Consider the following 12,627-nt stretch of genomic DNA (forward strand, 5'->3'; position numbering starts at 1 on the left):
GATAGATAGATAGACAGATAGATAGATAGATAGATAGATAGATAGATAGATAGATAGATCACAATTTCTTTATCCATTCACCTACCAGTGGGCACTTAAGTCACTCATATCTTTACTATTGTGAACAGTACTACAATGAACACAGGGGAACAGATAGCACTTTGAGATCATGATTTCATTTCCTGTAGACATATGCCCAGATGTGGGCTTGTGATCACATGGTAGTTTCATATTTAATTTCTGGAGGAATCTTCATCTGCTTGCATCATGGCTGCATTTGTTGGATCCCACCCGCAGTCACATGCTTTTCTTTCTTCATTGTCCTGGCAGGAGAGAGCCAGGAGCTGCCTGCCATTCCTGGTGAGCCAGCTGGCCAGCATGGAGCATTCTTTCCACCATATTCTTCTGCTGGAGATTAAGAGCATCACAGACACCTTCTCCTCCATCCTGGGCCCTCAGAGCAGAGACATCTTCCGCATGAGCAACAGTTTCACTGCTATCGCCAGGCTCCTCACCCGGCAACTGGAAGCAGCCCAGACCAGAAGTGACAGGTGAGCAGGAGTCCCTGGAACTGCAGGGGTCTGCTGTGAACCCACAGAGGCATCACAGAGGTGTGAAATTTCACAGAGATATAAAATTTCCCCCAAAATATGTCAAATCCACTATCTCAGCATAGATAAATTTCTGAATTTGACACTTGCCAACATTTTTTCTAAATCTGAAAAACCCAAATGTAACAACAAGACTTTCTAGAAAATCCATAAGAGCATCATGGACCACATCTTATTCCACCATAAAATATGGTAAAGGAATAAGTTGTGCAAATAATATTTTACAATATTTATATATTTATTTAATAAACATTTAATAGTTGCTTGCTTTGTAGCAGAAACTGCCAGAAGCTAGATACATAAAGCAAGATAAAACATTTTCTTTTACCCAAAGTGCTCACTGTCAAGTAAAAGAGATAAACATTTAAATGCATAATCAGAGAGCAGCAGGAACAGTGTGCAAATCAAAATGGGGTCAAGGAGTTTGGGTGACACAGCAATGGGGCTATCTACCTCTGCATGGGATAGAAAGAAATGAGAAACTGAGTTTAGGGAAAGCATCCCAGAGAGGTCAAGTTTTGAACCAAGTTGTGAAAGGTGCCTACATTATACCAGTGTGGCTTGTGCAGTGTGAGTTTTTGGGAGCAGGAGTTATTTGCCTGGCTAGTGTGTGTGTTCACAGGAGGGTGATACCAGACAATGCCAGTGAGGTGTTGGGAAGGGACCCAATGGTAGAGGGTCTGACTGGACTTCCTACAGAATTTGAATTTTACCCTAGAGGTTCTGAGGGGTGATTGTGGGGGAAGTGGGGGGTTCATGAGAATTGTGTTTCAGGAATTCACTCTGGTTCCAGACTGACCATGTGTCAGGAGGCACAGACTGGACCCAGGTTCAGTGAGAGCAGGACAGAGAAGTGTCCATGGTTGATCATAATGAGTGAGCTGCTGTGGGCAGAGAACTGAATGCCTGGGCTTGAAAAGGGAGAGTGGACATAAAGCCAAAACCAATCCTTTTAAAAAGCTACTGGGGAAAAATTTAAGAACACCATGCAAAGAAGTGGGCTTATTTCATTTTGTTATATTTTGAATAGGGAGACACTTGAAACATTTTATGATGTTTGAAAGTTCCAGATGATATATCTGGATATCTGTAATAATATAAATACAGTGAATGGTATTATAATATAAATTAGTAAGTGTAAAGTGGCTATTACTTTCAGATTCATAACTTCAGTTGATGGTCATGACCACCCTGCAAGGTAAGGAGGCAGATGTTAGAGTCCTATTTCACAGAAGAAAAAGAGACTTAGGCAAGTTAAATATCTCCCCAAGTTTGTGGAGACTGACTGATGGAGGTGGGCTACAAGTCCCCATCTTCACGCAAGTGCAATGTACAGAAAAGTGTTCTGTTCTTAAGAAGGCAAAGGGCCCAGTAGAAACAACCAGCAAATTTTGTGAGTTTAGGGGGATAAAAACGATGCATACCATTTCCAATGTGAAACAAGAATTTTAAAATCACAAGAAGCCAACCTGATAAAACAGGGAGCGTTTAGCCTGACACTTCACATCAAGCATGGGGTAGATCTGGAGGGCCTAGGAGACACCAACACCATCCCTCCATCAGACCACGGTGAGGTTGTTGGTGGAAGTGCACACTATAGGCTTTGGAGGAGGAGCGAGGTCCTGACCAAACTGTGGTTAAATGGGTGATGTGTTTGTTGTTTTGGCAGTGAAAGTGAGATTTTTGTGTTTCTTAAACAGCCTTTTTACAGACTCAGGACCAGCCTCACCCTGGTGCATCCAAAGATCCAGTCTGAAGGGGATGGTCTTTCATTGATATGCAAATACAGCCATTTTGTATACAATTTGGCCAATTTTTATGATGTGGCCTCAAAATTTGTTTTTGAGCCTCTATAGATGCTGTTTGGGGGAGCCGTTCTGTGTGTTCTGTGCCCAGTCAGCCTGCTTATTCCTTTTCTAGTGATGCAGGCACGAGTGTCAGAAATGAAGGCTGGGGCAAGCGTTGTAGCCAGTGGTCCAGCTCATCTCATGTCTCCACACATGCAAAGTTGCAGAAGGCCAATTATCACCTGCAAGGTTCTATGTGTGAAAAAAGTTTATATAAGGGGAGAAAAAAATTACACAAGAGTGTTGCATTAAGCATTATAATAAGAAAAGTGATCTTTAATAAGGAGACCCAATCCATTTAACAATAAACAATTTCCCTTACAAAAGAAATATCTAGAGCCTCGTAGATAGGTGGAAAAAATAAGATCTCACTATCAAAATACGAATCTGCTTATGTGAGATTGTGGTTAGATTTCTCCATTGCTTTTCTAAGAAAAACAGAAAAATTTAATAGAAGACATTCACTTCCTCCACCATCACCACCACCACTGCCACCACCTCAACCTCTTTTGATTCAAAACCCTTCTCCCAGTTCAACCCTCCTGCTGTCAATCTCCTGCCCATCAGTTGGGATTATTCAGTGGGAAACTTCGAGCATTAATGCGGACAGCTAGTCTTTTGTATTAGCTACACATCCCCTCTGGATGGTTGCTAAGGCTTCTCTCCCAACATTTTTTCCCTGAATAGCCTTCATTGTAGCCATGTAGCATCAGTAATTTTAATCTGTGACCCCCAAAGCAGAAAGGTCTACCCTTTTGTCTAAAGCGTCCAGCAAAGTCTGATCCATACAATTAAAGGGAAATGAATAAGTGAAGAGAGCTTGAAAGAAAATTAAAGATGATAAAATTCAAAACAGATGTCATCTAATTTACAAATCTGACACATGGTCCAGCAGGCCAGATAGTAGACTTCAGGCCAAAGCTATAAGATTATCAAAAGAAAACCAATTAGCATCCTATTGAGAATGAAAAGCTGAAGCAGACAGGAGACTTTGTTGTGCCAATGACTCTGAATTAATTGGGTGGGTTTTATTGGCTGCACCAGGTAAGCGCATTTGTGTTTTTCTTGTGCCTGTGTTTTAGAAAGAGTGTTTATATCTAAATAATAAGCAAACTGAGGTGAAATAATAGGACAGCCAAAGAATTTAGACGTTAATTCTGAAGAAGTAGAAAAGAGATACAATAATTGTGAGTTCAAAAAGCAGAAGGTGTCAAGATAGGGGATGAAACAGACCTTCCAAAACTGTGTGGCCCAAAGTGATCTTTAAGCAGCCTCTAAGTGTTGAGCTGTGTGCCACCAGGGCCCAGCAGAAGCTGGGGAAGGAGAGGCCGAACTCCTGGAACAGGATGGGCAGAGCAGTCCATAATCACTGGACCAGCGGACACCTTTGCCAATGACTGGTGCCCGGGGGAATGCTCTGATCAGGGACAATTAGTCACGGGTAGTCTTAGTTGGAAGTTAGGTTTGAATCCAACTTGGGGATGGAAACTTTGAGGGATGGTAATTGTGTAAAGAAAGCAGGGGTGGGACAGAATAAGAAAAATGGGAGACAGGAAAGCAATGGGAAAAGGCAAAAGGGGAAACTGGGGAATAGTAGAAAGGGTACCTGTACCCAACCCCAGTTTCCAAGACAGGGTGGGGGGCCCTCAGATCTAAACTAAGTTTCTTCAAAACTTTGCCAAGGCCACCAAAGGCAAGTTGAGGTACAAAGAATTGCTTGTAAGAAGAATTTTAACACAGAGTATATGATTAAAGCTTTCCTAAACTTTGGCAAAAGAGTGGTATGTTTGTTGTTTTGGCAATGATGGTGAGATTTTGTGTTTTTCTTTGTTTTTAAACTTCAGCCCTGGGGGAGAGGGGGTTTTGAAAAGGGGAATGAAAGGTAAATTATAGTCAAAGTCAATTGGGACGTACAAATCTGATTTTATTATAATCAGGAAGCGATGACATAATGGTGGAAGGAAATAAGACAACAGTATGCCAGGAGAAACAAGGCAAATAGAATAAGGAGATTATGTTCACAGGACAATGACTCCAGGAAATCTGCCCTCCTTGGAGTAGTGGCCCCAGAGTTTTTGGTTTATCCTAAATTCCATGTAATGAACATCAAAGAAAGGATTACAGGGGAGAGCCAGGAATTTGAGGTTCCTTGTGGCCCTACTGTGCAACTAAGCAACAAAGCCTGCCAAAACCCTTCTCAAACTCTTTACAACCTGTCCTTCCAGTCTCCACCATGACATGGGACTTGCATCAAAACCTGGCACTAGTGTAATATAGCCCCTAAAGGCCTGGTGAGAGCGGAGTAAGACGGCTTCTTCCTGAGTCCACAGCAGAAAAACAGAGCGCCGGGAGCCAAGTTCTCTACAACTTGGCAAAGAAGGCTGCTTGGGTCTGATCAAGCTTCCAACTAGATCCTACCACGTGTCAAATTCTGTGCTAGGGGTTTTTATTGTGCTATATTATTTAATTCTCACAACAATAAAGTCTTTTAATAAGAGTCAGGCTTACCAAGTCTTCATGTTTAAGCAAAATGGTGTAAACCTTGTGGGCAGGCAAGAACAAAGTAAAATTAAGTAAAATTTTCTGGCCAGGCACAAGCCTTTCACTCTAGGTCTATGGTAGTTCTTGGAGAGGCAGCCACATAATGCCCAGACATCAGCTGACAGAATTTTCTTCATTTCTAGTGCAACAGATCTCAAATTTTTTTTAATATTTTATTTTATATATTTTTACATCATTTTTTTTTCATTTTTGCACAATGTATGCTTTTTTATCTTGGTTATAGTCCCCATACAATTCCCACCCCCCTTATTTTGATGGTAATACCTCCCTGCCCCACCTCCACCCCCATAGTGTGTCTCTGGCTTACAGTTGCTTGTTGATTTTGATTTTTACTTTATTATAATTAGTCTTTCTCCTGGTCCCTTATTTAGGTTTTCTAAATTTGTGCTATGAGTGATAGGAAAGATCTCAAATTTTATTGTGACGATGAGATTTAATGTTCATAATACTTCGTGGATAATACAGAGGAATTTAAAAGGAATGTCAAGGGTGACTTTTGTCTACTGTTCCCAAGAGGAGGACCACTAACCTTTCTCTTAGCTTCTAGAATGCCCTTTTTGTGCCTCTCTTCCCATCAAAGGTGGCCTTTTCCCTAGACTCCACTTTAAATACCACTCAGCAAGGGTTCTTCCCCACCCACCCTGCCCTGGTGCCCTTCTCTCCCCTGAACCTCTCAGCTCTCATTGCCTCTCCACCCCTCCCCACCTGCAATCCTGTCCAAAGTGTTCTATGGGCAACACCCCGAAAATGGGGAGAGCTAAAATTCACAGCTTGTGTTCTCTGAAAGGAAAATTAAGTCTTAGAAGTGCTAACAAGAATTCCCACTCTTTTAGGCAAGACATGTTTATACAAAGAGAAATTGATTTGTTGAGAGCAACTGTTAGCCTGGGGAATGTGCATGAAGAGGTTCAGGACCTTAATTAAAAACATGTGGTGTTGGGTCAGCATCCCCCCCTGCTAGGAAAAGCTGAATGTCACCTCACCCCACCAAGGTAACCAGAGCTTTAATGAAAAACAAGTGTATCTTTTCCATCAAGAGAGGTCTATGGTTGTCGCTTGTGTAAAAAGAAAATGGTTTCAGTCATTTGTGGCGGTAGCTGCAGTGGTTGTTCCTCCTGAAAGTGAAGGGAAGGAAGGAAGGGCTTCGGGTTTTGCCCCTTCTGACTGAGGGGGTTACAGCTGACATGTGTTACCATTTATGTCCCATCTGGTGTTCATTTCTCTGCCATTTGTCCTTTCTTAAAGCAGCATTTATGGTGATGTGAAGGCCTGAAAAAGTATTCCAGGAATTTGTTTATCAGCAAGAGATGTAGGTGGGAGACATCATTATCAGCTTTGGAGGCGACAACAAGAGCTGCCCAGGGAGAGCAAGGGCCCCAGACAGTGGCCTCTGCAGTGTGGGCAATGTGTGTGAGGGTAAGAAGGGGGCAGGGCAGCCCTCAGCCCTGCTGAGGGGTGTGGGCAATGCAATTACAGCTCAGCAGGGGAGTCAGGCCCTTCCTGTAACACAGTGTTCAAAGTGCAAGACAAACCAAGAAGAAAAATAGTGCCTGTGGCTTGGCTCCCCATTTCAAATAGACAGGGCACCCCAAAGCTTTAGCCTGGAGGGCAGAAGTGCTCTGCAGGGAAAAGGGGAGAAACGACTGATCCTCACAGCCCCTGTGGGAGGGGGGCTGCTTAAACAGTTCTGCTAGACCCTGTGACCCAGCTAAGTGCTATTTTGTTCCCCAAACACTCTTGTTCCTTTTTGGTATCTCTCATAATTACATTTTGAACTGCTCGCACAACAGTTCCTGAGTTTTAAACACTCTAAGAGCTGGGGATGACAAAGCTGTAACTGGTAACTGCAACCCATTTACCACACCAATGGCAAACACTGCACACTACCTGGTTGCAAGTCTCTCCTCCTTGTGGTGTGAGTGAACCCCTTAGCAGCTTTGCTGCATCAAAGAAAAAGGCCTGTGCCCCAGGCTGCTTGAGATTCTCTTTTCCATTTTCTGGTCAAGTGCTTCTCAGACCTGGCTGGGTTATGGGGATTGTGTCAAGGTGGACATTCAGCATTGCTGAGGCTCGGTGAGGCCTGAGTGTATGTCCAGCAGCCTCAGATGGTGCTGATACCGCTTTTCGGTGACACCTCTTTGGAAGCCAGGACAGAGACTTCACACTGGTTGCTGACTCTTCTGCCATGTCCCCTTCCCTCTCGTATTGCTTGAATGAAAAGTAAGCAAAATGAGCATCCACGTTAGAGTGGGCACTTCCTATATCGGGTGTCTAAACTGTTCTTCTCTTTGCAGAAAGGTCTGTGTCTGCAATGGCTCAGAATTCAGCCTCAAAGTATAAAGATTTTTTAAGCCAACTATTTTTCTTTCCCAGTTTTCATGTGCCCATACAGTAGGGAGGCCACTCTCCTTTAATCGTGCTTTAGGAGGCATCAGGCTAAGAAAAATTGTGTGGGCCTCCCTGGTGGGAAAGGTTGTATGGTCCTCCCTGGCTTTGAGCAGGAGAAGCTTATCTTCCAGGTGTGGTATCCCCTGAAGGAGGCACCTTCTTCCTGTGTCAAATATCCACTCTGCATAACAACCACCCAGAGTTTTGCCACTGGACTTTTTCATGCCCACTCTCTATGGGCTACACTGTCAAATGCATTATGTTATGTCATGATTTCAGCAAGCTGGTATTACACTGTCATTTATCCTGTTTGTATGTGACAAAAGTGAGACTTACGAGTCACACAGAGATTTGCCACATCACTGAAGGACAGGAGATTGGAGTCATGAAACTAGGTCTCTCTCCCTGCAAGGCCATGTTCAATCCATTTCCACAAGCATATTCTCTGGAAGCTTTTATGTGAATGAGATAAATCATGGAGTCATCACATCTCAGCAAAGTTCTACCAGGGGTGTGACCACATTCTTGTCCTCTTATAATGGGGCACCTGCTGATCTCTGCTCTTGTCCCGAGCAATAAAGGCAGAACCGAGCATCTAGAACCAAAATTTTTGTCCTTAGTTTTAGGATTTGGGTGTAACTATTCTCAAAATTGCAGTCCCAAAACAGATGACAGTGCTGTGGCTGGGATACCATCTAGCATTCTTATATGACTGATGACCCAATAAGTTGCTCAAGAGAAAAGAACATAAGAACTGAGGACTTCACTGTAGATTTGACACATTAGCTTACTTGAACAGGAGTATATGTCCTAGATGTGTGATCCTAAGTCAAGTTCATCAGATAGATATTAACTAATATTTCTCTTTTTTTTATTATTTAAGGAGACAGGAATACAGGCTGCCTGTCTCCACACTGCCAGTTCTAGATCTCCTGGCTTAGTGAGAGCAGTGAGCTGCCCGAGGCCAATCATTTCTAAGCGGAGTCCCAGCTCACATGGAGGGAGGTAATTAGGCCTCCCCCAGGCTTCCCTAGAGGTGCTTTTAAAAACTTTACTTTGGCAACAGAGACCAGGAACTGTTCAGACTGGAAATCATCTGAGCCTCTTGTAATGTGGCATGTTGAGTTAAAGCCAAGTTAATATTTAGGGGATTATGGAACTCTGACAAAGATTTCTGTAAAATAACCTCTGGAGTTAAAAGTGACAAATGGAAAAGAAATAGCAACCCCTGTATGAGCCCAACCCAAAGGCCTCCACCCTCACCCCCATAATAAATGCACAGGGGACCAATGGCTCCTCCCCAACTTTCACTTGGTGATGCATTTCCTTCTCTAGAAGGAAAGCAGAGTTTAGCTCTAAAAGGTCTTTGTTTTTAAATGAATTTTGTTCTGTCTTTTTATACTAAATTTAAAAACCAAGAGGAGAAGAAATTGAGGAGTGGAGAATGTTTATTATAAACCCAAATTTCTATCGACCATTTCTTGACCTTTGAACCTATTGCAACCAAAACTTACCCTAACTCCCTGACAACAAAGCTGTGATGAACCCAGATTGATGGCCAGTGACAGAAATTTCTCTCTGATCCATCTTGCAACTTTGGCTGCCTCAGGAATCTTCATTATCTGTTCCCTGTCTCCTGTGTTACGCAAATCTCCAGATCATAAATGGAGGTTGTAGAGAAAGTCTTTGTGTGAGAATTATACTCATTATTGGCAACACCCATCGGCCTCTCATCCAGACATCACTTCATTGGCTCAGAAAAGAGATTTTTACATTTCACGTCTTCAATCGTATTTGGCCCTTTGAAAACCTCTCTTTTACTCACATTCTTGATGCTTGCTTCTCTCCATATTTGATATCTATCAAATGACATCGCTCAGCCCCTCAGCACCATACCAGGAGATGCCTCACGGTCATCTGGTAGACTTCTCTAGGCTTAAGGGCAGGAGTAGGCTGGCTTGAGACACCAAGGTGGTCTTAGTTCATTTATTCCACAAACACTTCTGGTCCTTGTTGGACAAAGCCCTGTGCCTGATATGGGGAAACAAGGAGGAGCAGGAATGCCCCCACACCACCCTGGAGTAGGGCTGCCAGATTTAGCAAGTAGAAATACAGGACTCTCAGTTAAATTTCAGATAAAGAACAAAATTTTTTAGTGTAGTGTAATACATCTTTAGTATGTTCTACTAAGGACATACCTACACTAAAAATTGTATTTGCTGTTGGTCTGAAATTCAAATTTTTCTGAGTCTCTTGTAGTTTCCCCTGACAACCCTACCCCAGAGGCACCTCACCTGCTTCTCTTGGGGTCAGTGGATGTCCAGGTCTAACTCAAGGATGCCAGAAGGCACTTTGAAGAAGGAGTAGCACTCCTAGCTGCACAAGCTCCCACTCACTCAGCCATGGTGCCTAATGACCAACAGTGGTAACTGGAGATGGGAGCAAGGAATTAGCTGAGTGACCTTCTCTGACACCACCGGGGTCTGACCTCTCTGGGATATGGAATATTGATCTGCTTATGTCTAAGTCACAGATGTTTGTTGTATGTATTAACACAAGGCATAGGTAGAGCAATAAAGTTCTCAAAGGAAAAATTAATAATAGTGATAACAATTAATATTGATAGCTAATGTCTGTAGCTGCCTATTATGTGCCAGGAGAAGTGCTTAACAATAATTCTGTCATTTCATCTTTCCAACAATTTGATGAGCTAGTAAAGTTATTATCCCCATTTCATAGAGAGGAAAATTGGTATAACGAGTTTAATAAATAAAAGAGAGATCTCCAAAAACAATAATCTGTCATTTCATCTTTCCAACAATTTGATGAGCTAGTAGAGTTATTATCCCCATTTCATAGAGAGGAAAATTGGTATAACGAGTTTAATAAATAAAAGAGAGATCTCCAAAAGTAAGAAAACTTTATTTTATAAAATGTCAGAAGCTGATCCAATAAATTTCTCAACTAAGATTTACTATAATCATATAAAATGTGAAGTTTTGGGGAAGGAAATGCTATTATTTTAATGGCTGTTATAACCCAGAACTTTATACAAAAAAAAAAAACTTAGCAAATTAACAAGAAATTAGTCTTCTAAAATCTGATATATTTTGAGATTTAAAAATTTGTATAATGCTCAATATCTAATATGCATATTTGAGTGTATTTTGTGCTTCAGAAATTTTCAAGTTTTCATAAAACCAACTATGGAAATTTCTGAAATAAAACTAAAAAGTTGAAGTGTCTTTCATTTTTGAAATGTGACTAGATTCCACATAGATTAACATGGGTTGAAAAACAAATACTCCCTGCCTAAGCTTCTCAGGTTGAAAGGGTTCACTGGGTCTTTTAAAATTAGCCTAGGTGATCATCTTGGTTTGTACAGTACCGTCTAGTGATAGCACAATCTCGGTTTCATTTATAGTAGGAGTAAAAGTTCAACTTGTAGAACCTTCTGGCTAGAAGATGTCAGACCCACATCTGCTTGTGGGCCAAAGTATTATGTATATGACCGAAAGGGCAGCATGTTCAGGATTAGCTTTCGTTCCCATGTACTGATCCTTGAAATCTACTTATGTGTAGGTTGGTCAAGCATGTATGGAAAATAAATGAACATTATGTCAAAACCATGGACACTTACAAAAATGATATTAAGATGTTTTCAAATTTTATTGGCACTAGCTTATTTGGCCATAAACAATATTCTGATTATCTAATGGATGGTCTGCTCTCCTACCCAACTTGTATATCAATAACAATTTCTGGGAAGGACTAGTAGAAACTAACAACTGAGAACACATAACTCTGAACCCTTCCTCAGGGCCGGGATGCTTCTCTGACCAGTCAAAAAAGCTGTGATATCCAGCCCTGCCCATTAACCTCGGCAGTGCCCACCAAAGTTCATTCAGCCATGCTGATGAATAGATTTTTGTGGATTATTGTCCTTTATGCTTATAAAGGAAAAATTAATACTACCTTCATATTATATAATTGAGAGTAGTTGTTAAAAATTAAGGCAGTTCTATCTGGTTTGTTATTAAAAGGCAGATAAGAGACTTTAGATGCTTACTTTTTTGCTGCAATTGTAGCCCTTCAGTGAGTATCTATGAACTATTTCTGCAGCTTATCTGTAAGCTCCGGCTCCACATAAGGTCCTGTGTTAGCCTTGGAGAGATTCAAAGTCTTATCACAAAGCCCCTGTCTTAAAGATATCATCTTATTGACACAGAGAGTGTTTTATAAAGTTTGCTACAAAAGATATTTGGACCTCTCTTTTATGGAAAATCTCTTTCCTCCAACACATTAAGATTCAGAAAGATTTTTTTCCTTTATAATACTGAAAGATTTCTTTGAATTTAATACTGATTTCCTTAATATTAACAAAACAATGAGTTTATGCCATCTACTTGAAATGTTCTTATTCTACAGTTTTAATACAAACAAATTCGTGCATGTTAATTTTTGAAACAATACCTGGCATGAACATTATATGAAATACATGCTTTTGGAGAGCTAGCAATATGGTGGATGACCACTAAAATGTTTTTTTTTTTTCCCTAGAGTATCCCTTCAAAAAAGTATTTTCAATACAAAACTGACAAAAACAAATGTTTCTATACTTCTGGCAAATAAGCTATTGAAGCAACTTCAGAGACTTATGTCCACAGAAATTATTCAATAAATAATTGTTATGTGACTGATCAAAAATTTATCAGGCAAAGTTTTCAGTTTTGAGTAGGAGGCAGTTAAGTAGAGATTAATATTCTCATGAATGGGTATATGTGGTCAGCATCCAATACAATGATTGCTATCCCTTTAGGAGAAAAACCAGCACTGAAATGGAATTCCCTGAGAAGCTGGAAGAAACCAAATTCACTGCAGCAGTAAATGAAGACCATGAAAAGCTCCAAGTTAAAATCCAAGCTTTCGAAGACAAAATAAATGCTGGGAACAATACTCCTGGCTCTATCAGAAGATATAGCTTGGGCCAAGTTTCCAAGGAAGTAAGAAAAGACATTAGATTTAACAGGTACAAATTTTGTTTGGTTTTTAAAAATATGTACTTCATGTTTGCTGTTAGTTTGTTTCTACTTTATAGGATGGTAATTAAGTCCCTTTTACCTATAGCCTCCTACAGTTCCACCCTTTCATGAACAAGATGTCACCCTCAGGGCTTTCATTAGCCAAAAAAGTTTGCTTTTGTAAGGGGAGATACAAAT

The 12,627-nt window shown here is 41.0% G+C and overlaps 1 protein-coding gene across 4 annotated transcripts in view; it reads left to right on the plus strand.

Annotated features, from left to right (window-relative positions):
- VEPH1 (ventricular zone expressed PH domain containing 1) overlaps positions 1–12,627 on the plus strand; it is a 176,495-nt gene that overhangs the window by 84,881 nt on the left and 78,987 nt on the right. For all 4 annotated transcript variants that reach the window (XM_037526225.1, XM_037526224.1, XM_037526226.1 and 1 more), the window contains 2 exons: positions 331–551; positions 12,228–12,437. In XM_037526225.1, coding sequence (XP_037382122.1) covers positions 331–551; positions 12,228–12,437 — 431 coding nt within the window. The remainder of the gene's footprint in view (positions 1–330; positions 552–12,227; positions 12,438–12,627) is intronic.

The sequence above is a fragment of the Talpa occidentalis genome, unplaced genomic scaffold (genome assembly GCF_014898055.3).
Source record: "Talpa occidentalis isolate TD23 unplaced genomic scaffold, MPIMG_talOcc4v2.1 talOcc4.4, whole genome shotgun sequence".
In the NCBI taxonomy this organism is placed as follows: domain Eukaryota; kingdom Metazoa; phylum Chordata; class Mammalia; order Eulipotyphla; family Talpidae; genus Talpa; species Talpa occidentalis.